This window comes from Hippocampus bargibanti, linkage group LG05 (genome assembly GCF_051943395.1).
Source record: "Hippocampus bargibanti isolate YZ-2025 linkage group LG05, ASM5194339v1, whole genome shotgun sequence".
NCBI classification, from domain to species: Eukaryota; Metazoa; Chordata; class Actinopteri; order Syngnathiformes; family Syngnathidae; genus Hippocampus; species Hippocampus bargibanti.
In genome coordinates this window covers 24,823,962-24,849,411 of record NC_142738.1, presented here as the reverse complement: position 1 = coordinate 24,849,411, position 25,450 = coordinate 24,823,962, and the positions used below count along the sequence as shown (strand labels likewise).

General features: G+C 40.5%; 1 protein-coding gene across 2 annotated transcripts; it reads left to right on the top strand.

Annotated features, from left to right (window-relative positions):
- Window positions 1-1,053: 1,053 nt before the first annotated feature.
- det1 (DET1 partner of COP1 E3 ubiquitin ligase) lies at window positions 1,054-17,366 on the top strand. Of its 2 annotated transcripts, none has more exons than XM_088997445.1 (9): window positions 1,054-1,246; window positions 6,607-6,941; window positions 10,348-10,614; window positions 11,827-12,039; window positions 12,183-12,406; window positions 15,199-15,328; window positions 15,708-15,898; window positions 16,031-16,222; window positions 16,850-17,366. In XM_088997445.1, the coding sequence occupies exons 2-9, from the start codon at window positions 6,693-6,695 to the stop codon at window positions 17,037-17,039; spliced, it is 1,656 nt and encodes a 551-aa protein (XP_088853571.1). In that variant the 5' UTR covers window positions 1,054-1,246; window positions 6,607-6,692; the 3' UTR covers window positions 17,040-17,366. The 2 variants fall into 2 exon arrangements, with proteins under 2 accessions (XP_088853571.1, XP_088853572.1); XM_088997446.1 differs by having other exon boundaries at window positions 16,686-16,991.
- Window positions 17,367-25,450: the final 8,084 nt, after the last annotated feature.

Below are 25,450 nucleotides of genomic sequence, written 5' to 3'. Positions count from 1 at the left end.
AAGGAGCGGCGCATGGACTTCATTTACAAGTAAAGGTAACACGATAAAATCGTTTTTTTAATTATTTTTTTATATGCTACAGTTTGTATATATAAAGAATGCTGACATGAAACTTTAAACAAAATACGTTAACTGTTGCCAATCAAATGGTGAATAAACTACTCTGTAGAGTTCATATGTTTGTAAATCTTACTATGATGACGTCAGTGCCTCACCAGCCCTGAACCTCACCGCACGTCACTGCAATACAGACAGTTCATTTGTCAGGTGAAACAAAAGAAATTGTAAAAAATAAAATACATTTTTATACTAATTGAATGTACAAATAAATAATGAAAGCATTTCTTCTTTTCCTTTCGGCTATTCCCTTCAAGGGGTCACCACAGCAAATCAGTGTCCTCCATCTTTAGAGGTTTGATCCGCATATATGTCTACTAATTTACACTTTTGTAACGCTCACATTATTTTAACACGCACCACACAGTAGCGAGTACGATCTCTCCCAATTTAGGATTTCTGAAACTTAACATGTATGTTAAATAAATTCTAAATGATAAATTCAAAAAGTTAGTCTAATTTATTGTTGGAATACGTCTGTGTTTGGATCGAGGGATGACTCGAGGGATGACTTTCAATAGATCGTAGCGATCGAGCTGCTCTGCTACTTACGACACCCTGACCCAGAATCAGGTCGTTTGCAGGTCAGTTAGCACCGAGTCTGATACGCATGCAGTGTAGGTAACAGGAGACGGTGCACCCATCATCTGGGCGCACCCCAGCCACCCCAGTGTCGAGCGGCATTCCGTGCGACGGGGGCACCTCCCCCCGCCGCTAACCTTGGCCAGCCGTAAGGAATGGTAAAAGAAAATTGTGAATTTTACAAATAACACACACTGTACAGTTTGAATCAAGGGTCATGCATGCTACTCAGTGTAGTTCTTCTTTGACCCTGATGATAAAATAGTGGCGCTGTCTAAAAAGATCCAATGCAACCAATCTGTATGGTCTTCTTCTCCCTTTTCCGTTTCTTCTTCTTTCCACAACAACGCAACTTACAACAAACAGCGATTTGTTGCTTGAAGACAAGAGCTGCATTCAGCAGCGCTCTCGAACTCGAGACTTATTTTATTCCGTTGAATTTGTAGGACTTCTATGTTGAGCTTCGCGGTTGTTCGCTTTAAGGTTCTTGGTTCGCGAACTTAACTTTGGCCGCCGTATCGGATTAGTAGAAGATGCCAATAGTCCGGTGAGTAAGCGATGCAGCTGCAAAAGCCGTATTGTTTGTTTGTTTGACGGCGAGGGCAACGTGGAAGCGATGGGAAGTTTTCGTTGATTTGGTGTATTTCGTAAAAAACTTGCATTGGAATGAACCAATGTTCTTTTCACCTCTTATGTTGTCACATAAGATATTTTCCCACATTGTCCACTTATAATGGAAAACGCGTCATGCAATAAAACCATAAAGCATCTAGTCACCTCTGAAACACGCAAGAGCCTCATTTGAGGGTCTTGTGAACTTTTGTGGATGATATATTCGCCCAGAAAATATCATAGCAATGGTAGTATCGTTTTTTGTTTGTTTGTTTGTTTGTTTGTTTGTTTGTTTGTTGAATGGCATTGCCGGGCGGGGGGACTGCCGGAGCCTATCCCAGCCATCTTCGGGCACACCTAGGGGCAATATGGAGTGTTCAATCAGCCTGCCGTGCATGTTTTTGGAATGTGGGAGGAAACCGGAGGACTTAGATAAAACCCACGCAGGCCCGGGGAGAACATGCAAACGCCACACAGGGAGGCCGGACCGGGTCTTGAACTCACAAACGCTGCACTGTGGAGCAGGCGTGCTAACGACTCGACTACCAGGCCGCCTATAGTGGTTATGTTGCTGCAAAAACAATGTTTAAGTGAATCTCTCAATTCTCTAGTGTATTGATCATTGGCATTGAAATTCAACAAATATTAACTACAGTATATGTTACCTGTAATCTGTCAGTAAAATTAGTGATTCAGGGTGTCCCTTGCTTAGTGCCCAAAGACAGCTGGTTTGGCTTCAGCACCCGTTAAAACAATAATGAGGATAACGCTGTTCGAAGATGAATGAATCTTCTTTTCCTTTCGGCTTTATTCCTTCAGGGGGTTGACACAGCGAATCAGTGTCCTCCATCTTCAGAGGCTTGATTTGCGTGTTTCTTTTGGCGAAGCTTTTACGTCGGATGCCCTTCCTGACACAACCCTCTGTATTTATCCGGGCTTGGGACAGACACAAGAAGATTTAATGTCCCCTTGTGGCTACAGAACAAGCAACTCGCTCAGTAAAAGGCTCCCAAACACAAAATGGTCATCGACACAGCAACATTCAAAAAAAGCAAAACTATGGTGTGAACGATAAACCAAAAACAAAAAACATAGAAAATATGTTGTCTCTCTTTTCAAGAATGTTTATAAAATCTCAGAAACAGTTGTTGCTGATGTCACCTACTTGACTGTTTTATGTGGATTTTTAAATATGGGTAAAAAAGACCCACAACATCATCAGCGTGATTTTTTTTTTCAACAAAATATGAGGGTTAAAGGCTTTACAAAGATGAATGAATGAATATTGTTATTACAGTATTATTGTTTGTTGTAATTTTTTATTTTAAAAAATAATTTAAATGTTGATGCGTGTTCTTTGTTACAAACACTAAGATTTTGTTCAAATTTTTAGGTCCATTTATGAGTGCTATTCATTTTTTTAGCCACTCAAACAAGTATTTCCTTGAATGTGAACCACGCCTCGGTGCCGTGCAGCATTAGTTTAATATCTCTAACAATAGCAAAGAGGAGGTAACGAGATGATCAACAACACAGCCCAATGGCTGAATGCCAGCTCTTTGAATGATGTCACTCGCCAGAGATTGCTGAACAAGAGTATTTTCGTTTTTAAGTGCATTTTCATGGCTGTAACCAGTGTCTGAAACGCTTGACAAAAGGTTACCGGACACCAGGGCAGACAACTCTCAAAAGTTGCCTCCCCAGCCATAGTGCAATATTTGCGTTGCGCCGTCTGCTACAAGCCACGCGCACTCCTCTTTCCACGATGCTTTCAATGTACGTTTACGTTTTGTAGCGTCATAAATTTTGTTAGCTTCTTTTGAATCTTTCTTCTGGGACTGAGGTTTTGGCTTGATTCCTAACCACGTATCCATTTTACTTGTGTTCTCTGTGCGTCTACTTTGGAAAATGATATGCAATTGCACCCGGAAGCATGAAGTTATTCAATGCAGGCTTCTGATTGGCTGCCGAGTATGCAAATTGCCAAACAAACAAAATTTGAAATCGGAATAAAGCAAAGGTTTGATTTGAAAAAAAACAATCTGTCATTTTTTTTTTCCTTGAAAAAGTTGTCGGCCACCCGGGCGTAGACGTTCTGTAAGTTGTACGCCCGATGTAAAAGTTGCACGCCCCGGGCGTCCGCAGACTTTATTTCAGGCACTGCTGTAACCAATGTTCCCTCAAATTTTTCATGTGTCTGAGCAGACACACAAGCTTCCTGAGCACACTGACGACCGCTGTGAGTAACATCAGATGTGTACCTATGGGCAGGGCACATTTGCGCCGTTCTGTTCCGATTGGCTGCGTATCGTATGAACTGTACGGCATTATTGGCTGGACACCTGTCACTCATTGAGTTACATTGCGAAATGGTACTACAGTAAAGTCTCGTTATATCGATATCGGATATATCGATAGTCCCGGTTATATCGATACTATTTCTATGCACGCACGGAGAAATTTACATGCAAACAGGGTCGGATATATCGATAGTCCCGGTTATATCGATATTTTTTCGGACTCCCTTGGATATCGATATAACGAGACTTTACTGTATATATATATATATATATATATATATATATATATATATATATATATATATATATATATATATATATATATATATATATTTGGTCTAATTAACTAGATTATATCAGTTCTAAAATTAGATATTAAGTAATGCGCTTCTGTTTTATTTTATTTTGTGCAGCTTAGAGGGAACATTGGCTGTAACTATTAACCTGTGTTGGTTCTACCAACACAAAAGTACCCTACGAGTAGTTTAAGCTGTAAGTATTACAGAAAATATGGTTGGCCACGTTTACTTCACACTTAAGCTTTAAATTCATAAAAGATGGCTAAAAGCCCTCTTTAATGTGCAAAACCTTTCTGCAGGTTTTGCACAATTCAAACACCTCCATGTCTAATTTAACAATAAGATGTAAAAAGGAGAATGCCTTTGATTAATGAAGTACATAATTTCACATCCTTCCATTTATGTCTTCAATGCGTGTAATTAAAACATTAACACTATATTCTTCAGTTCAAGATAATTGCGCACGGAACTTTTAGCAGTTTTATTTCAATGTCCTGTGAACATTTTCCTGTTTCGTATAAGGCAATTTTGAACCTTCTTGGGGCTCTGCAGAAACCTTTATGTCAAGAAGAGCTACAATTATCTATGCACATCGACGACGGGTAGAGTGAACGCTGGCGCGAATGGCTGCTGCTGCTCACCCGCACAAAAAGAAAAAATACGTGACTGTAAAGTGTCCTTGAGAGTTTTGAAAGGTGCTTATAAATTAAATGTATTATTATTATTATTATTATTACTGTACACTGAACACGGCCTTATTACATGAATTAGATTTATTGATGCATAATCAATCGTGGATAAATAATACAATATTTCGAGAAATACGATTATTTTGTTTAGTTACAATGGTCATGGAAGTGAATCTGATCCCAATTGTCTCGAATGTGTCTTGACCTTGGGGTTCATCTTTGCTTTCTCAGGTGGTTGCTCTGGGCTCTTTTGTCACTATTGTAAAGTGTCTTTAATTTGTCATCAGTTTTGCTGCAGCTATCTCCAGGGAGGTCAGTTACAGTACCGTGGACATTTAAGTCTGTGTAACTGTAGTCACAGAAAGATCAAGCTGCTTGGAGATGGTTGGACCTTTACCTTTAATTTGCTTGACTATAATTTTCTGTCTCATTTGCTGAGCCAACTCCCTCCTCCGCTTCCTCTGGTCTATCTTTACCAAAATCAAAGTTTGAATGTTGCTGTGCCGATGACCATTTTGTGTTTGGGAGCCTTTTACTGAGCGAGTTGCTTGTTCTGTAGCCACAAATGGACATAAGTCTTCTTGTGCCGGTCCCAAGCTCGGATAAATACAGAGGGTTGTGTAAGGAAGGGCATCCGACGTAAAAGCTTGGCCAAAACAAACATGCGGATCAAACCTCTAAAGATGGAGGACACTGATTTGCTGTGGCGACCCCGTGAAGGGAAAAGCCGAAAGAAAAAGAAGAAGAAAGTGACTACTTGTCACCCTTTACATAGGTCGACTGACTGATTGATTACCAGTTTGAAGAGAGCAAATTATTTTCAGTGTTTTGTTTGTCAGATCATTTTTGTACAGGCTTGATTTATGAGGTCTTTTTAGGGGTTGTTTTTAATCATTTTCTTGAACCACAATTTAGAAGCAATGTCAAATTTCATTGGTTAATTTTCATTCCATCTTTTGTTGAATATTACTTTTGTCAGAAACAACTTGTTTCTGACACTACCGTAAGTTGTCAACAATTATGTTCTTATGTAGCGGTGAAAGCGGGAAAACTACGAGAAAACCTACTTCATAAAGGAAGGCTGGAGAAGAGATTCAAATCTGAAACTTCAGAAATATGAGGCAGACTAACTGCTCGGACACTGAGTCTCTTTGATAACCTCATAGTTTCTGACAAAAGCATCTGTTGGGGGTAGCTCAGTTAGGTTTGAAATTGCATCTATCTTATTCCATTTGATTGTTTTTTTTTTTTTGCGAGGGGGGGAGCAATTATTATATCACATGCCTTTGTTGCTGAAACCTTTATCCTTGCTTCAGACCGATATGTTGCACCGCTGGTTTTGCAGCATCAGGCATCTGACTTTAAAAAGGCACCATGTGTCGTCTGTTGCCACTATGGCACTCAAGTGCAGGGGTGCCCAAGCCCGGTCCTCCAGAGCCCCTCTCCAGCTTGTTTTTGATGTCTCACACTTTGTACACGCTCCTTTCAAATGATCCGAGGATAGTTGAATCGGATGTGGCTGGGAATAGGGAGCTCTTGAGGTCCAGACTTGGGCATTCCTGATCTAGAGGCTTTTCAGAAATGTTGATGCTCCTTGGTCAGGTTTGTTTTTTTATTGTTTTTTTTTAGGGGGAAATATTGGATAAGAAAATGTAATTAGTGTTTCATTTTGACAAATTTACAGATGATAAGCTGCACGTTGATCGACTGGTTAGTACATACGCCTCTTGTTACAGTGGCTGTCGGTTCAAATCAGGGCAAAGTCCTTCATGTGTGGAATTTGCATGTTCTCCATTTGGAAAATTGAAAGGTTGAATCGTCCAGCTTTTCATCCTGGTAGAAAATAAGGAGCAGAGCTTGAAACGTGCTGTGCATGAAAGTTTTTCAGAAATCACTTTTCCCTGTAATCATAGTCTGTGATGGAATTTTGCAGTTGTGATTTCAAAGCAGCATGTCATGACAGATATTCTGTTTCTCCATTTCTGTGTTTCCTAAACAATGAGGTAGCTGGGCAATGATGTAGTTGTTCGGCCTCTCCAGCTGTCCACACCATCTACCCAATAAGCAGAGCTTTCAGTGATTACTTCAAAGTGATGGACGAGGACACACCCACCCTGAAGCCCAGACGGATCCAGAATCAAAATGTAGTCCATCGTCTTGAGAATCGTAGAGTCTGTTCGGGCCGACCAGGAGCTCATTGGTACAGAGTACGCTGCTTCCACCAGAACCTGTTTCCCAACTTTACGGTAGTCAATGTGGAAAAGCCGCCTTGTTTCCTGAGGAAGTTCTCACCTGATGGACGGTGCTTCATCGCTTTCTCATCTGACCAGACGTCACTGGAGGTAAAATAAAATTTATTGATTCAAGCATGAAAATAACCGTGTCTTTTACACACCACTAGAATCGAATTAGGGATAGACCGATATTCTGTGGTGGCACAGTTGTGTCTGTAAAGCACCTTGGCCTCACAGTGCAGCGGTGCAGGGTTTAATTCCAGCTTTGGCCTTCCTGTGCGGGTTTTCTGAGAGTAGTTTTCACTCACATTCCAGAAACATGCATGGCGGGTTAATTGGTGACTCAAAAATTTTCGTTGGTGTGAATGTGAGTTTGCATGTTTGTTCGTCTGTGTGCCCTGCAATTGGCTGGCAACCAGTTCTGAATCTTTTGCTGACAGCGAGGATTGGCTCTGGCACTTCCATGACCGTTGTGACGATAAACACATTATAAAATCAATCAATGGATCAGCATTGGCCTTTGGTAAAATAAGAATGGCCAATAATAGATCACTTTAAAACTTAAAGGACAACCAACGTCTCCGGACAAGTTGTGTCCATAATTTGTAAAATGGCTTCAAATGACTTCTACTGAGCGTATATTACAAAGATTCCACCACATATAGCAATATTTTACGTTTTAAGACTCGCTCTGAATATTCCGGAAGTCTTGTTTTTGAGTTGGTGACGAGTCCGTACGTTACGTCACTGAAGGAATGCCCCTGACCGAAAAAAGGGCACATTGTAGCAGTCCTTCCATCACGGCAATGCATTTTACTGTACTTTGGTCTGAAAACTTCGTGTAGGATCAAAAAGAGGCAGAAGAGGGCGACAAAGCTCCATATAAGGAATTAATCAGCCTGTGGAAACGGGCTGATTAATTCCTTAAATGGCTTTGTCGCCATGTTCTGCCTTTTTTGGGTGCGAGATTTCCCACCCCTGAGGCCTCAAAATGACACGGAATAAATTATTTAATCGATTGAAAACATGTATGCTTTCTTCTTCAGAACTATTTGAATCATATTCATAACTGGATGAGTAACAAGAAAGCATATTCTCCAAATCTGAAGCCATTGTTTTGATTCTCGAGCAAGGCAAGACGTCTTCCCGTGACACCACGAACATGGGGGCAGGACCTTCTGAAACTGAAACTTTCTGAGGTCATTTTGAAGTAGTTTTGGGTCACTTTAAGTCATTTTTATTGGTGTTTTGCATTTGACTAAAAATATCATACTGCGTGTTTTGGGTATTTTAGATGTTATAAAACGTTTTTCTTGTGTCAGTTAGGAAACAAAAAAGTGACGTCGGTTGTCCTTTAAAGGGACTGTTTACAGTTTTTTGAAAAGGTGTCGTTTCTTAATTTACATTTTTCTTGCATGATTTTCAGATTTAAATATCAAACACTTAATATGACTCAAAATGCAGTTTTTGATTTTCATTTTGTTATTCAGGGAGGGAAAACACATTGGCTTCTAGAAATAGGGATTGCCCCTAAATATCACTGGTTGGGCCACCCTTAGAAGAAACAACTAAAGTCAATGTATTTCTGTCACTAGTCAGACACTGGTTAATAGTCATAGCCTCTTTCATATCTCTGGAGATAGCACAATTGCCTTCATAGAGAAACACTAAAGGGCTTTTGAGCTTTAGCAGCCTTTTAAAAGTAAAATCCACAGAATTTCAATCAGAATGTAGTCTCAGCTCTCAAACCTTATTGTTGTTATTGTTATTATTGTAAGCCATTGAGAAGTTGACTTGCGGTGGACATACAGAGAGAGCCAATCAGGGTCTGACGTTAGTCTTTAGATTTTTTTCGGCCCTCCATCCACCCTCCTGGAGCCTCCACCTTCCCTTGGTTGACTTCCGAAAATTCTCTCATCCACTGGCATTTCGCTCTTCCCTTTGTCTGTGTCCACCACATTCACTGTGATCCTTCTTGAGACATGTCAGAGCTGCCCGGTCCTGTGCATCACAGCACAACCGTCAAGTGCGGTAGAGATATTGGGCTTCTGCTCTGAACTGTTGCCCAGAGCAAATCGTTTGGCTGTCTGCCCGTGACCTTTGCCTCCAGATTCATTCCCATAAGCTAGCCCACATGTTCATTTGGGCCTTTTGAAATCAGAAATATCATTAACCCATCCGCCGTCCATCTCAACCTTCCAAGTCCCTCCGGGTCCACTCCACTTTTCATGTTACTCTCCGCAAGCCAGTCTTCTCGTGCCTCTTCAGGTAGCCTCTTTGGTCATGCATTGTCCAAGTAATATAAGCGCAAATGTCAGATACCGAGAGGGGAGGTCACAGTCTGTGTCAGTTTATAATAGTTGCCTGGGAACTCTTCCCTGGATGCCAGTTTTGGCCAGCATCTTCCCTTTGGTAAAGTTGTGAACACTGACCTGAACTGTAGCCACCGAAGCCCGGAGCAATATCAACTGGGTGACCAGTCTAGGAATTGTTGCCACTGTTCCCAGTTTTATCTACTATTTTTTGGATAATGTCTCTGACAGTGGTTTGCTGAAGTTGCATTGTCTTGGAAATGTCTGTCACCTTTTCCAGACTGACAGCTTCCAATAACTTTGATTCTAAGTTCTTTCTTTTATTTGGACCATGGCATGATGCATTTGTTTCTTGAGATATATTTCACTTGGAGGGATTCTATGTTTGTGATTTCTTGATTCAATAAATGTGATACTAGGTTGTTTCATGTGAAAAAACTCACAGCTAGTCACAACTACTTTGTGATTTAACAAATTATTTCTGCACATAGGAACGGGTAGTTTTGGATTTATTTGTGCATTCATACATTAGATAGGTATTTATTTCAAACTGCATTTTATATTTCCTTGTGTAGTCTCTGAGTTCAATTAAAATAGGTTTTATAACCTGAAACCATTGTATGCAATCAATATGCAAAGAATACAAAAATCAGAAGCTGTTGATCTTAAACAATAATGTGTGGACAAAAAAAACGAATTATTTGAAAATAGGGCAAATGCTTTTCATGACATTGTACATGCCATGAAAGGCATTTTAACACAATTTTAAAATGATTTATCTTGGTCTCATTTATTTTGTCACAAAAAAATTGACATTGTAACAACACGCAGTATATTTTTTGTTTTGTTTCTTTTTCAACTTTGTGCTAAACTGATATGAGCTGGTCAGAAGCCATTTATTCATTCATTCAATTCAATCGCAGGGCACACAGAAACGAACAACCATTCATACTCACACTTAGGGACAATTTGGAGTGTTCAATAAGCCTTCCGTGCATGTTTTTGGAATGTGGGGGGGAAACCGGTGTACCTGGATAAAACCCAAACAAGCCTGGGGAGAACGTGCGAACTCCAAACAGGGAGGCCAGAGCGGGATTTGAACACAATGAAGTCGACATGATAACCACTCGACTACCGGCCGGTCAGAAGCTATTGACCACTTACTGCATTTGTTTATTATTTATCCAGCATTTATCTTGCAGATTTATGAATACCAAGGCTGCCAAGCTGCCCAAGACCTCCTGAGAGGCCAGGAGGGTGAGACTCTTTTAACAACCAATGACCAGCGCTCCCTCAACATCCGTGGACGCCTATTTGAACGTTTTTTCTCCTTGCTCCATGTCACTAATGTGGCATCAAATGGAGAGCACCTCAACCGCGAATGTAGTCTCTTCACCGATGACTGCCGCTATGTCATTGTCGGCTCGGCTGTGTATGTCCCCGAGGAGCCACAACCGTATTTCTTTGAGGTACAGCATCAATGATCTTCATTGCCCGGAAAACAATTAAATACAGTGATACCTCGGTTTTCGACCATAATCCGTTTCAGAAACCTGTTCGAAAACCGATTTGTTCAAAAACCGAAACAGCACTTTCCATTAAAATCAATGTAAAAAATCTTAATCCGTTCAAAGTCTAGAAAACAACTGTTTAACTATTTCATCGCATAAACCGGATAAAAACTTAATAATAGAGCAGGTCATGTGTAAAATTCTATAAAAACAAACTTTTATTTTCACCAATTTTCTGTCTGCCACGGGGCATGTTGGCACCTATCCCAGCTGTCTTTGGGCAAACACAGGGCACACTAACTTTTCGAACCATCCTTTGCTTCCTTTAAAATCATACTATTCAGGAGATCTTAACCAAATATGTCTGCATTTTCGCAAAAATAAAACAACAACAATATTAATGTGTCGGTCACAATGAGGAAGACGTGACGTATAAGGAAGCGGAGGGTAGTCGTGTGATGCATTCAGATGCACTCAGTTTGGTTGAGAACCAAATTTCGGTTGTATACCGGGGCATAAAAAAGATGACATTTTTGGTTGAAAACCGAATGGGATGAGAACGTTCGAAAACCGAGGTTTGACTGTAAATACGTTTTATATACAGTTAACCCTCGTTTATCGCGGGAGATACGTTCCAAAAATAGCCCACAATAGGTGAAATCCGCGAAGTACAATGTAGTCACCTTTTTTTTTTTACACAATGCCAAACTACATACTGCAGAATGAAACAAAAAACAAAACCTTTTTTTTTAATAGTTTAAAGAACGGTGTTGTAAAACTATTTTGCTGCTGCGCCTATTCGTCCTGACTCCGCTGCGCTTTTTCTCCGAGAGAATAACATTGTTATCGGTCATTGTTGGCACTCTTTCATTTTTTTAGCAAGACGATTTTTATAAACCGACATGGCTCAATTTCTAGAAGCAGAATGCTCCATGAGCTGTTCAAAGCCAGTGTGTTTGATTTTATTCTGCTTTGTTTGCAGTGTTGTTTCTTGTACTTTGTTTGTTTGCACATTTGCATGCCATTAATAAAAAAAACGTTTTTCCCCCTGAAAAAAATCTGCGATGCACTGAAGCCGCGATAAGTGAACCGCGAAGTAGCGAGGGATCACTGTATATAAAACTTTCTACAATGTGTTATCGTTCAACATATGCTGTTATCTGCAAACAGGTTTATCGCAACAACGAGTCTGTGACTCCTAATCCTCGCTCCCCTTTAGAGGACTATTCCCTCCACATCATCGACCTCCATACGGGCAGACTGTGTGACACCAGGTCTTTTAAATTTGACAAGATCATCCTGTCCCACAATCAGGGCCTCTACCTCTACAGAAACATCCTGGCTGTGCTGTCGGTCCAGCAGCAGACGATACATGTCTTTCAGGTTGTTTTGATGATTTTTCTGGCATGACACACCTACTGTTACAAGTTAATAGCAAAACCCATAGCAATCAACTGCAGATACAATTGGGCAATTTGGAAGAAAATCCAGTAACCTAGCCCAAAATCTTTATCCTTACTTTGCAGGTGACACCAGAGGGAACATTTCTGGATGTCAGGACCATAGGAAGGTTCTGTTATGAGGATGACCTCTTGACTCTTTCGGCCGTTTACACAGAGACTCAGGCTGAGAGCCAGCCAGGCGTCCCGCGTCTCTACACAGACAAAACCATCAACTCTCTTAAGCACAGGCTGCTGGTCTACCTGTGGAGAAAGGCGGAACAGGATGGCAGTGCTACTGCAAAAAGGAGGTATAGATTTAGGCTTTTTCGTCTTTTTTTTTCTTTTTCGGCACCAACATTTTGAAACAAGCATTTTAAAGCTGCTTCAAACTTCTTGTTTTATGTGAAAGTAGGAACTGTACTAATCATGAAGGATGCTGAAAATAAGATGTAGTGCTCTATTTTGATTGACCACAATATTTTCTGTGACATGGGTCACTTTACAATTGGTTCCTGAATTTCTTCATTCGACATGAAAACGCTCTTCCTGTATCTGACTGTCCCCATCAATATAGTAAATGCATGAAATTCAATAAAGCACCAGGGATACTTAATCAGAATAAATGTAAAAAAAATCCTTTAGAAAATAACACACTGAAAAATAAATTGAACATTACCCTTACAATTGAAAGCCGGACGAAAAACAATCATTTTTCAAAGGAGGATTTTAAAACAGAAATTGAATCAGCCTTTCTAGGGTGCAGAGGCATGCCATCCCACAATTTTGGAGCGGCATCTAAAAAAGTGCGGTTCCCTGTACGCTTTCCCTTTGATTTTGGTATGGCAAGCAAGCATTGATCAGATGACCTCGGGTAACGCGCCAGGGTGTAGGGCGAGAGCAGGTCGGACAAGTACTGCGGGGCGATCCCATGTAGGGGCATAAACACAAAAGAAAAAAAAATGAGTTTTAAAATCAATACTGAACCGAACTGGAAGCCAAAGCAATAACTTTAAAATCAGAGTGATGTGCTGTCATTTTTATTTTCTTATCAAAGCCGTGGTCAGTGCCAGAGGATCATACTGTGCAGTTTAAAAGAGGTTCATGAAAAAAACTCAACTTAACAGCGGGTGAAATTGTCCAAATCATAGCTTTCTATGTTGAACCCCATTCAAAAGTTGGTACTCAAACAAATTCCCTTTCTCATGGCACACCGCGCATTCCGGAGTTCTGCAAGTGGTCTATTATCAGTCAATGACAACCTGAAATTGCTCTACAATACTGCACAATTGCAAAAAAAGTTTTTTTCTGTACATTTCTCACAGAAAATAAAATAATCAACATCAGCATTCTCTTTGTTCAACTAGAACATATTTATTTAATAAGCCTTTTTTCATTACTAATAAAATACAAAATATTTAATCAAACGTGGTTTGAGACCAAACACGTGATTTTAAAGTAAACATTTAAAATTTAAACGAGCCACTTGACCTCGATGTTGTAAACATACTGCATACAGTGGGGGTGTCAAGGTCTTTTTTTTGCCGCAGGCCACATTGTAGTCACGGTATCCTCTTGAGGACCGTTATGAATTTGGGGAAACCATTAGAATGTTTAATCCTCTCCGCATGTTACATATAGACCGCACAACAAATTAATGAATAACTCGTTTTCAAATCTGAGGTCAAAAATACTGACTGTTAATGTGGTTTACATACGACAATGACATGTTGGTTCGTACTTTAACAAGCATCATGGCACTTGACATGCTTGATTTGCTTTTGCAGGCCAAATAAAATGATGTGGTGGGCCAGATTTGGCCCCCGGGCCTTAACTTTGACACCTGTGGAATACAGTATAATAATAAATACAACACATCCACACAGTTCTTTAATTACGCGTGGCAATGGCGCAACGTCATATTTCGTTTATTTGTCATTCAAACCCAATTGCATGGAATTGCATCATTGTTCATTCATTCGTTATCCACGTATCCTGATGAGGGTTGCAGGCATGCCGTAGTCTATCCCAGCTTTCTTTGGTCAGTAGGCGGGGGGCACCGTGAACTGCTTGACAGCCAATCGCAGGGCCCATAGTGACAAAAAAAAAATTTGCGCTCTGTCCTGGCTTTTTTTGGAAATTGTTGCAGCCACATTGTTAATGATTATTTGGAAACCACAATTACCTTTATTAGTTTCTAAATGAAATACTGTACAGTGAGACCTCAACTGACGAACTTAATTGGTTCCCAGACAGAGTGTGTAAGGCGAAAAGTGTGTATCTAAAAAAAAAATTCCCATAGGAACCCATTAAAATGGGAATAATCCGTTCCCGGGTTTCCATAAAATATACTTTGCAACTAAATAAGCTTTAAAACTACACACAACATACCTCCTTCTATGTATAATAAATGTGCTATTGTATTGTAATGAAAGAAATACACTGCATTGTATCATAAAGTCACTTTATTTACATTTGTGATGGTCATTGATGGCTTGATGGAATGGTGTTGGAGGTCAAAGGGAATTGCTGTTTGGAAAGAGAGGCGCATTACATGAGGACTGTAATTAACGAAATAAACTGCTGTAAAATAAAGTTTTATTTACCTTTTTGATGGTCGTTGATGGCTTATGGAAGGAGAGTCACCTTCCATAAGGACTGTTGGTAACTTAACCTCTGGTGCTGTTCGGTCGTGTGCTTCCGCCGAAGATCACTCGCCAGCCGTGGTGGGTGTATTATTAAAATAGTGCTTATTATAAGGTTTGATTTTCATAAATTTGACGTTTGTAAGATGAAAAGTTTGTAAGTTGAGGTGTTTGTAAGTTGAGGTCTCACTGTATCTTGTATTTGTAGTGCATTGAATTAAATAAAGGTTGATCACAATTTACAAATGATTGCATTTTATTTTTCTGTTTAACACAATTTTCCAACTTCACTGGAATTGGATTTGTACATCCATTTTTTTTTCATTAGCTGAACCAATTATCTTTAAGTTTTGCATGAAATAATGGAAAACAACACATTGATCGTGCAGTATGATCTGACAGATATTTACGGTGGCAGCTGGGTTTTATTTTCACATTATTGTGAATCTTCCTGGTAGATTTTTCCAGTTTTTCGATCAGCTGAGGAGACTAAGGATGTGGAAGATGCAGCTGCTGGATGAGCATCATCTCTTTATTAAATACACGAGTGAAGATGTGGTTACGCTCAGGGTCACAGACCCCTCACAGGTACACACACTTGTGTGCACGCACACACGTGTTCTTTGTTGGATTTTTCCTATTGCCTCATGCCTTTTGTGTCTGTGCTGGATGAAAAGGATTCCTTTTTTTCTCGTCTCCAAGGGCCGTCCGTGTCTTCTAAAGACTTGCTTCAGTCCTGTGACTCATTCAGGATAACAGAAGAATTTAATTAAACCGTATTTCTGTGCATTTTTACATGTATTTTCTAAACGTACACAAGATTATTTTAAGGCTTCTTGGCATTCCTGACTGCAGTATTGCTGTTTTTTTTTCCCCCACTGCTCACTATTACAGTCAATATTTTTCCATTTAATGTATCTCGAATCCCACCCCGCCCCCTAAAAAAAACTCTTCTTTTTTGTGGCAGCCGTCTTTCTTTGTTGTGTACAACATGGTGTCGACTGAGGTGCTGGCCGTCTTCGAGAACACTTCTGATCAGCTGCTGGAGCTGTTTGAGAATTTCTGCGACCTGTTCAGAAACGCCACACTGCACAGCCAGGCGGTCCAGTTCCCCTGTTCAGCTTCTTCAAATAACTACGCTCGACAAGTCCAAAGGAGGTACAATGAAGGGAAAACACACTGCTGTGAAAAGTTTTCGGTGATGTACTTTAAAATAGCAGGATTGAAATTTAAGACTGCTGTGACTTCCCTGTGTTGATTCGCATCTCTGTCTGTCTGTCTGTGACTCAGATTCAAAGACACTATTGTGAATGCCAAATACGGAGGCCATACAGAGGCGGTGCGCCGGCTGCTGGGTCAGCTGCCGATTAGTGCGCAATCCTACAGCAGTAGCCCTTACCTCGATCTGTCACTATTCAGCTATGACGATAAGTGGGTGTCCGTGATGGAGAGGCCAAAGACCTGCGGCGACCACCCAATCAGGTAGTGATCAAATTGGGGGGAAATTTTAAACATAAAGCACCCCAATTTCAGCCCACCACTCGGTCAATTTTACTCTAACAGCGAGCAAAAATTGTGCTTACCGGTGAGCTTCAGACACTTCACTCCAAGTTAGCAGCAGGAAACTTCAAGACATCCCGTCGCCATCAGTTCAGAGTTTCAACGCGCTCTGAGTTTGTTGTGGTTGTTTGTGGTTTTAAACCATGGGAGGGGCGTACAATCAAAATTAAAATCTCAGAAAGTGATGAGGAAAAATACAGCAATTAAGAAGCTTCTTTCCTTGCATTCCATTTTATTGATAAGACAGGGTTCTGTTGCATTTTACAATATAATCTTGTAGTGCTTTTTTTTCTTCCTGTATTTTCACAGCCACACAGCACGGCGTATTAAAAGGCGCTAGCTTGCTTAAATGATTTGAATGTGACTTTTGTTTAATTTCCCATAGCAGTGCACACCTACGTATACTCAAGAAAAATCATGTATGTGTTGATGGAACCAATTAATAACATTGCCATTCATTTCAATCTGAGGTGAGTTACAAGCAAGGAAGAAGCTGCAGCTGGGGTTCAAAATGATATTAACAAAAGTGTCTTGTCACACACACACCAGGTTCTATGCACGTGACTCTGGCCTCCTGAAGTTCAAGATCCAGGCGGGTTTGCTTGGACGGCCGGTCAACCACGCTGTGCGGCGTTTGGTGGCTTTTACCTTCCACCCTTTCGAACCTTTTGCCATTTCTGTCCAGCGCACGAATGCTGAGTATGTGGTCAACTTCCACATGAGGCATGTTTATGCATGAGGAACGGGAGGACATATTTTAAACATCCCTTTTTAGGTACAAACTGTTTACACCCCACTCACCCTTTGTTCGGCGGTCAGTTGGCCTTTTTCTTTGTTGTAAGGGCTCAACTTTGCCACCTCCCCCTAGCCAGAACACTTAAAGATGGAGAAGTAACACTCAAGTGGAGATGGAGTTGTGCAAGAGAGTACTTGGAAACTGTCTCTAATTGAGCTTTCAAGAGGAATCATGATTGTTTATACTGGTAATTGAACATCGCATGGTACCACGAGCACATCATTTTATAGAATGGGGAAAAGACATTTCAATTATTTTTTTTACATGGGTTGTTTTTATATATATATATATATATATATATATATATATACATATATGTGTATATATATATATATATATATATATATATATATATATATATATATATATATGTGTGTGTGTGTGTGTGTGTGTGTGTGTGTGTGTGTGTGTGTGTGTGTGTGTGTGTGTGTGTGTGTGTGTGTGTGTGTGTGTGTGTGTGTGTGTGTGTGTGTGTATGTATGTATGTGTGTATCTCTGTGTGTGTTTTATCATAATAAACTGAACACTCTTCTTTAAAATATTGTATTTGTGTTTGGCTTATTTAAATCGAGAATGTTTAAAAAGAAAAGACTGATTTAACAATAAACAACTGATTGCTGGACACAGTCTGTCTAGTTCAGTGTGAAAGAAAGTGTATTATTTTTGTACGCACTTGTATGTTTACGGTCTACAATTATGTTGGGAAAGCTTTTTGTCAAAAAGTGTACGGTCTTTTTGACTCTCTGTTGTTCAATGTGCAAAATGAAGGAAAGGGGAATGTTTTTTTTCTGCCTTGATATTTCATGATTGACTTAATGTTCTGTTCTGCGTGAGAACCATTTATTCTCCTTGCAGTTAGCGGCATGGGATTTTAATGGGATTCGTATGATTTCACAGCGGTAGTATTGGCATATGAATTGAGAGAAAGGTTACCGGAGAAGTTTGGCAAAGAAAAGATTACGACTTTTCTGTTCTGCCTTCATGCACTGCTGGATAGATTCGTTCAGGATGCACTGCCGCTTCGTTGTCATGGCCATCTTGATGTTCCTCACGTTCGTAAAATGGGCTCACTGAGCATGTTACACCACCTACTGAGAAATCTTGGACAGAAACCTTTTTTTATTCAGCAAAAACCCTCAAATTAAGTTATGGTGGATGGTCTTCATGCTTGACAGTGCCTTTTTATATCTATTAAAACAATCGTAAAACTCAATGTATTTTTTTCTATTTCTAACTTTGATACTCAGAAGCAGATCAAATAACTACCCCTTCCTACTGTACATGGGGTCAGCATTTCCAAAACAACAAGTGGCTTTGTGGACTCAGTATTGTATTATGGCAGCCTGCAAACAAACGCACTGACTCAGAAGCAACATTAAGCACTCAGAATGTATTCACAAATATGCAAATGTTTTGACACACCTCCGCTCGCTGTATACCTCTTCCAACACCTCTGACATGAATGCCATGTTGCTGATACATAACGTGCGTAACAAAAGGCATGAAGGCACATGTCCGTCCAGCTGCAAGGGGTCACAGTGGTACTACGAGGAGCAGGTGCTGAGGGATTAAGTGTTCCTTTCGGTTTTAGCCTCTGGTTACACACCACACTGAACCTGTGAGCTGTGTGTGCGCGCAAGTCCGGAAGACTGCGCAATGGCTCTTTAGGGCTACACAAGAATCATTCACCGGTGGACAAATGAAAGGAGATGATGGCCATGTAAAAAGTGGCGAGACAATGCCAGATCAGTTGGCAACACGATAACAATCTGGTCGAGATGTGAAACCCAAGATATGATTTCCTGCTATTAGCGGAGGCAATGTTATGTCATTGTCATTATATTTGTTTGTGTAAACTGATGTTTGACAACACGCTGTGATAATCATCTAATTACAGAAAGCTCACGCAGCAGGCCCTCAAATAGGACACATCATCTGTTGTTTAGTCCACAAAGAAAGATTGGCGGGGAAAATGTATTGTCTACATCTATTGTGTGGTTTTTACTCTAGTGCTGTTTTGCCGCAATCATCCTATGAGCACCGCTTGATTTTGAACGACTGTCGGAGCAGAAAAGCAAACAAATGCTGACATGAAATGAAATATGTCATGCAAGTGAAGCACCCAATTTCAATCCCATTGTACTAGCCTACTCCAAAGAAACAGGTAAAGCCGGCGCTTTCATTTTCACCTTGGTTGGTTGCTATGGTTGCCTGGTAACCTAGTCTCTTCTAATTGTGGTCGTCATGGGAACAGCACAAGCAATGTAATCCAGAAAAGGCCACAATCCTAAATGTTTCTACTTTGTCCCCCTTTCTCCAAGCGCAATGCGGTGGTGACCTTCAAATAAATATGACCCATACAATTTGTTGTACTTTCATTTTCACCCTTTCTCCAACAACAATTATAAGTAGAAAACATGGCAACGAGCTGAAGGAAGCTTTTTTTTGTTTGGGACCTTTAACCTGTAGCTTTAAATTAGCCTTTTAAATGGATGCGCATAAACATGGCATTACCTGACACGGCTGGTCATGGATGACATTTTTGAACAGTCATGAAGTATTTGTTTGATCGAACAGAAGGAGCTTGTTGGAACGTATGGCTCTGCTTCACTGGAGTATTGCAAAATCGTTTTACTGGTTGACCATATTGGTCTTTGGTGAGCAGCAGATTAGCAGGGGAGGGGGCTGAACTGTATTACCTATATAAGTGCTATTTTTACATGCTTCCCATGTCAAACTGAAAGATTGAGGGGAAAAAAGCATCTGAGGCAAGACATGCGTTTGCCTTAAATACGCGGAAAGCTGCTCAGTGCATGCTGAGGCAGGAGCAGCTAATGATATGGATTCAAGGAAGTGACTGAAAAAGGTCACGGCAGAATTACCAGAGTGGATTTTATTACCCCCCCCCCCCACACACACACACACACAAGCATACACACATTTTGCCCCTCCACCTGGCTCTCAATAGGAAGCAGACGAGCCCCTTGATGACTGAAAAGCCACAATTATATTAGTCAATAGATAGCAGCCATGGTGTATTTCTACTTTATTTCTCAGATTCTGTGAAACAGCCATTTCCATGAGAGTATTTGCACGTAATAAATTAAACATGCACTTATAAAATCTAAATGTTTTAATAGTGCTGCTCTTGTGGAAATTGCAGTTATTATTGAACAATGTTTTGATATTTGTCCCTGGCCCTAATTTGTGGGTCGACACTAATTTTTGCCATGGGCCACCTCCCCTTGAAGGTTTCGTCTTTTTTTCTTTTCTGCTTTTCCCTTCATGGCAGCGAATCAGTGTCCTCCATCTAACCCAGTTTTGTGCATCCTCTTCTCTCACACCAGCTACCTTTATGTCCTCTTTGACAACATCCATAAACCTCCTCTTTGGTCTTCCTCTCGGTCTCCTGCCTGGCAGTTCAGGGCTCAGCAGCCTTCTTCCGATATAGTCACTCCCTATGACAGTGAAACCAAATACATAAATGTTTCATTGTTTCATCATTATATTATGTCACGCGCAACAAACTGGTGGATTCTTAATTTTAATTTCAGAGGTTAATAGTTTATTGACATTTTTCAAATGACTGCAAGTCGTTCCTACCAACTGTGGTCAGGGTTCTAAATAAACACGTGAAAACCTGGACTCACCCTATTGTATCACCTATCACCCTACAACTTACATTGTAAATAGCACAGCCACCTTATGCAGCATACATGCAGTTGCATATACGTATGCTTAGATCTAGATTGTATATTTTATACTGCATTCTGTATTGGTTACAGTTCTTTTTCTGAGATCCCCAACCCCTTCAAATTTTCAGCTGGAGATTGCAAATTTCTCCATTATGGGACAAATAAAGGCTTTCTTATCATATCTTAAGTCTCAAACCTAATTTATTATACATGACAATTGAAAATGTTGGAATGTGTTTTTACAAGGTTTCTGGAAGCTGGAGCGTAATTCTTTCGCTTACCAAGACATTTAAACAGCTTCTTCCCCCAAGCCATCAACTCTTTGAACAGTAGCCCAAATGGAACTGTATAGTGCAGGGGGGTCTCGAGGGCCGCAGTCCTACATGTTTTCCAAGTCTCCCTGTTGCCACGCTCATGTTGCAACACAGCCTCAGGTGCGTTCGTTGCAACAGGGAGACTTGGAAAACCTCGAGAACCGGAGTTTGAGACACTTGGTATAGTGCCTCTTTGCAATTTTTTGATGATGATACTATTGCAGCGTGTTTGACCGGAAACAAATTCCTTGTGTGTTCTACATACTTGGCAATAAATGATTCTGATGTAAAATAATGTTCTGATCTGGTCCTTGGGGCTTGAGAACCACAACAGTGGTTTCCAACCATTTTGTGACACCATGAGTAGTCATGAGGAAAAAGCATTTGACAGGTCACCATTTGAAGAACAACGGAATAGCACTGACATTATGGCGCATGGCCCTCCAGACCAGTGAGTCGCATCTCCATCTAATCAGTGAGGCGGGACACCTCGCTGATGGCAACTGAGGTGGGAAGCCCCACGCAATCTTTGGCGCCGCATTTCTCAAGCCGTCAGAGCGAAACTGCGGTGAAGCTGAACACCCCCGGCCAACGTCTACCCATCCGCTCCAGTAGCAGCCACAGTGGCGGGAGACACGGGTGAATGTTGCTGGACCTGGCCCTATCCAAAACTCATCATCTTTTGACCACACACGAATCGATGAAACACCTGAAGTCTGATGGTCGGTGCTGGCGGTGGTTGTCTTACCGAACCACATGGACTGCTGTGTGAAGGTCTTCTCGGTGACTGTGCACCAGACTATAATCTTTGTTGTCTCTTCTTGCCATTCACTCACTCACCGCTGAGCTGCATTGGCTGCTCAACATGGATGGCTACAGCTGGTCATGGAAGGGGCTCAGGCTTGGGCTGTTATCACACTGTTCCCAGTGTCCCTCTCTCTCAGTTTATTGTCCAAATGAATGGCAAGACAAATGAGTTCCTTGAAATAAGCTTCAACATCTTGGCCGGGAGCTTGTCCTTGAATGAAGTACTCACTCCACTGCGAAAAGTGCTTTATAGGTCATTGAAGCCACTCTGCGCCACCAAAACCTGTCAGCAACTGACAGGCTCCCCTGTGCACAGTCTACCTTACCTGAGACTGAATGGTGAAACGCCCAACAGAACACAGTGAGAAAGAAAGTTCAGGTCATGTATTACTCATGGTCGTACCCCAAGAACTCGCCAGTCAATAGACTCATCGTAAAAGTGATCTGTGAACCATTTTAGCACACATGGGTGTTTGCTGTCCAAAAATAAGGCTACACAGGTCTATAAATTGACCACACAACCCAGGCTCTGCTGCAAAGAAGAATGGATGACTATTTGTCTGTCTTTGTGTTGTCATGTTATTTGTTAATTACCTTTTTTTTTTTTGTTATTTTGACTTCAAGATGGCACCGCGAGAGTGGCTGCCTTTCCAGTAGCTCCTGTATTTTGTTTTTTCTACTTATTTCATAACTTTGCTGCTGTGAAATGTAAAGTTCTCCACTGTGAGACTAATAAAGGTAAATCCAATCCAATCCAAAGCATGACAGGTGGGGTAATTTGGGTTTACATTTCATAATTACGGGTGGAAACATACTGGTGGTAAGCGGGCAAGAGTCTACTGGAAGCATACGTCGGTTGTCTAAATACGTATGTGATGCGTGAACGTATTTTAGGGGTATCCAACTCTCAACAAATTAATGAATGACTACAAAGTCAAGAATAATAATTATTGTGGTTTGTATATGGCAATTTTAAATTTGGGTTTGGACTTTAGCAAGCATCATGGCACTTGACATGCTTGATTTGCTTTCGCAGGTCGAATACAATGATGTGGTGGGCCACATATGACCCCAGGGCTTTGACTTTGACACCTCTGCCCTCATTGATTGAACTGTTGGGCGAGCACAGTCCATCAGAGTTCCATGAGCAACGACGACTGTTGTTCCACCAAATCGTGTCTGCGTCTATTGAATATATAGTCGGATTATTCTGTTCGGTTTTTGGAAAAATTACAGACAGAATTCGGATTTTACAATCATAGACACAGATAAGGGGTTTTGATCAAAATATATTTATTTACAAATAACGGCAAGACTGACAAAATACAACAAGGGATGCTTTAACAAAGAACCAGAAAAAGGTGTGAACAAACAGAAAATGTTTGCAAAAGGCAATCAAGGAGAAAAGTGAAAATTGCTTTACGCTCAAAGGACAAAAGAACAAAAAACAAAAAGCAAACACGAACAAAAAACAAAATCCGATGCACGAAAATATAAACCAGGAATAGACTAGAAAGTATTTGTTCGAAAAATACTCTGAATGGATGTTGTGAAAAACTATAAGGATGGATATTTGGAGAAAGAGTCGCGAGCAAGTTTTGATCATCAGAATGGTTAATAAAGCAATGATAGGCAAACTACGGCTCGCGTGCCGGATCCGGCCCGCTAAGTCTTTTTAATGCGTGCTGTGTCTCTTGGCCCTCCAGGATAACATTCTTTGGTCTGTGAGTGCCATCTGTGGATTGTACATGAAACACACTTTGACTGAAATAAAACTACTTAAATATTTTTGGAAACACTTTTTGTGTAATTGCGATTGGTAGGATAATTGGAGTGCAGTGTGATAAAGTATACAGTATTACCAGAAAGATAAAAAACACAGTATATGTATTTTTTCCTCTCGACCCCTAACGCTCAACTTGTGACAGTCCACATGGTTGATTTTATCGATGTGATGGGAATCCTTGATTTAGAGTGTTCTATTAACCTGCCCAGCATGTTTTTTTTTTATGTGGGAGGAAACCGAAGTACCCAAAGAAAACCCACACGGACACGGGGAGAACATGCAAACTCCAAGGAAACGAACAATTCAGTGTGATGCGGTTGTGCTAAGCAGTCGACATGATGTCACATTCACAAAGTATTCTCGAAGAAAATAATTTGACCAATATTTAACAGAAAACCAGAACAAATAAGGTTTATAGCCAAATTAATATACATTGAGTAAAAGCATAAAGTGGACCAAGCAGACATTTTTGTCAAATGAATTTGGGAAGCAACGGCTTCATTATCTTCAAACACATCTCCTTCCTCCTCCCTCCATTGTCATCCACTCACTCTTCAATTGGGATTTCTGCTGGGTTATTGCTTGTTTTATTTTGCACTTGACTAGATTTCTGGGAAGAAAGTATTTTTTGTTTAGTTTAGTTCTTTTTTTTGTTTTGCTACCTCAACAATGTTTTCATAGTGATATGCACTGATGATCTGCTGCTCTGGCTGCATGACAAGGATTTCAGAACGTTGTTTTTTCCCTTTATATTGCTGCAACTTTTGTGTAATATGATGATGTACTGTTGATCTTCTCCTCGGAACAGAAACTTGAAACTGTGATCTCTGCAAGCATGAAGCTTTTTCAGAAATTATCACCTTTGAGGGCAATCTTTCTTATCTTTTGTCAGAGGTGGGGAGTATGTGAGTATCTGAGCCAAAAATCCCATCCCTGTGTCTTTTTGTTCAGATGATTGAGGGACAGACTGAAAGAATCTTTCTCTGATGGAGCAGATGGATTTATTTTTTTCTCATTTGGCCCTTGTGGTGTGCAGCCATGCAGGAGGGGTACAGTGTTTTGGCCGGATTTCAACATACTATTTGTGTTGGAGGTAAAGTGAATTTTGTTTGTTCTCTTCACCACGTGTTGCTTACATCAATGTTGTGTGTGAAGGCTTTACCCTCCTGCCAAAAACACAAGTCCATGGAAGATTCATCCTGTGTCTGCAAATTTCCTCATTGTGGGACGATTCAAGGTTTTCTGATTCTGGTAAGTGTGAATGTGACTGTGACTACTTGTTGATGTGTGTCTGCCCGGTGATCAGTTGTGAATGTATCCCGCTTCTCTACCTGAGCCAATTTAACTGGCTCATGATGTGATTGAAAATGCTGAATTCAGATGACTAAATTCACAGCAGAAAAGTTAAGGTAGACATAATTAAAGCAATGAAAACCTGGACTCCCCACCACTCATCCATTTTCAATTTGCATATACAGTAAAGTCTCGTTATATCGATATCGGATATATCGATAGTCCCGGTTATATCGATACTATTTCTATGCACGCACGGAGAAAATTACATGCAAACAGGGTCGGATATATCGATAGTCCCGGTTATATCGATATTTTTTCGGACTCCCTTGAATATCGATATAACGAGACTTTACTGTATTTAGATTTTATATTTATTGATTTACTTGTCTTATATTTTCACCCTTTTATAATTGTGCTGCTGTAAATTGGAAATGTCTCCGTTGTGAGACAAATGAA

Excerpts from the sequence above, each read along its gene's own strand:
- det1 (XM_088997445.1), top strand. The coding sequence starts at position 6,693 with ATGGACGAGGACACACCCACCCTGAAGCCCAGACGGATCCAGAATCAA. Across the intron at positions 6,942-10,347 it reads CTGACCAGACGTCACTGGAG|ATTTATGAATACCAAGGCTG; the intron begins GTAAAATAAAAT and ends TTTATCTTGCAG. Across the intron at positions 10,615-11,826 it reads CACAACCGTATTTCTTTGAG|GTTTATCGCAACAACGAGTC; the intron begins GTACAGCATCAA and ends ATCTGCAAACAG.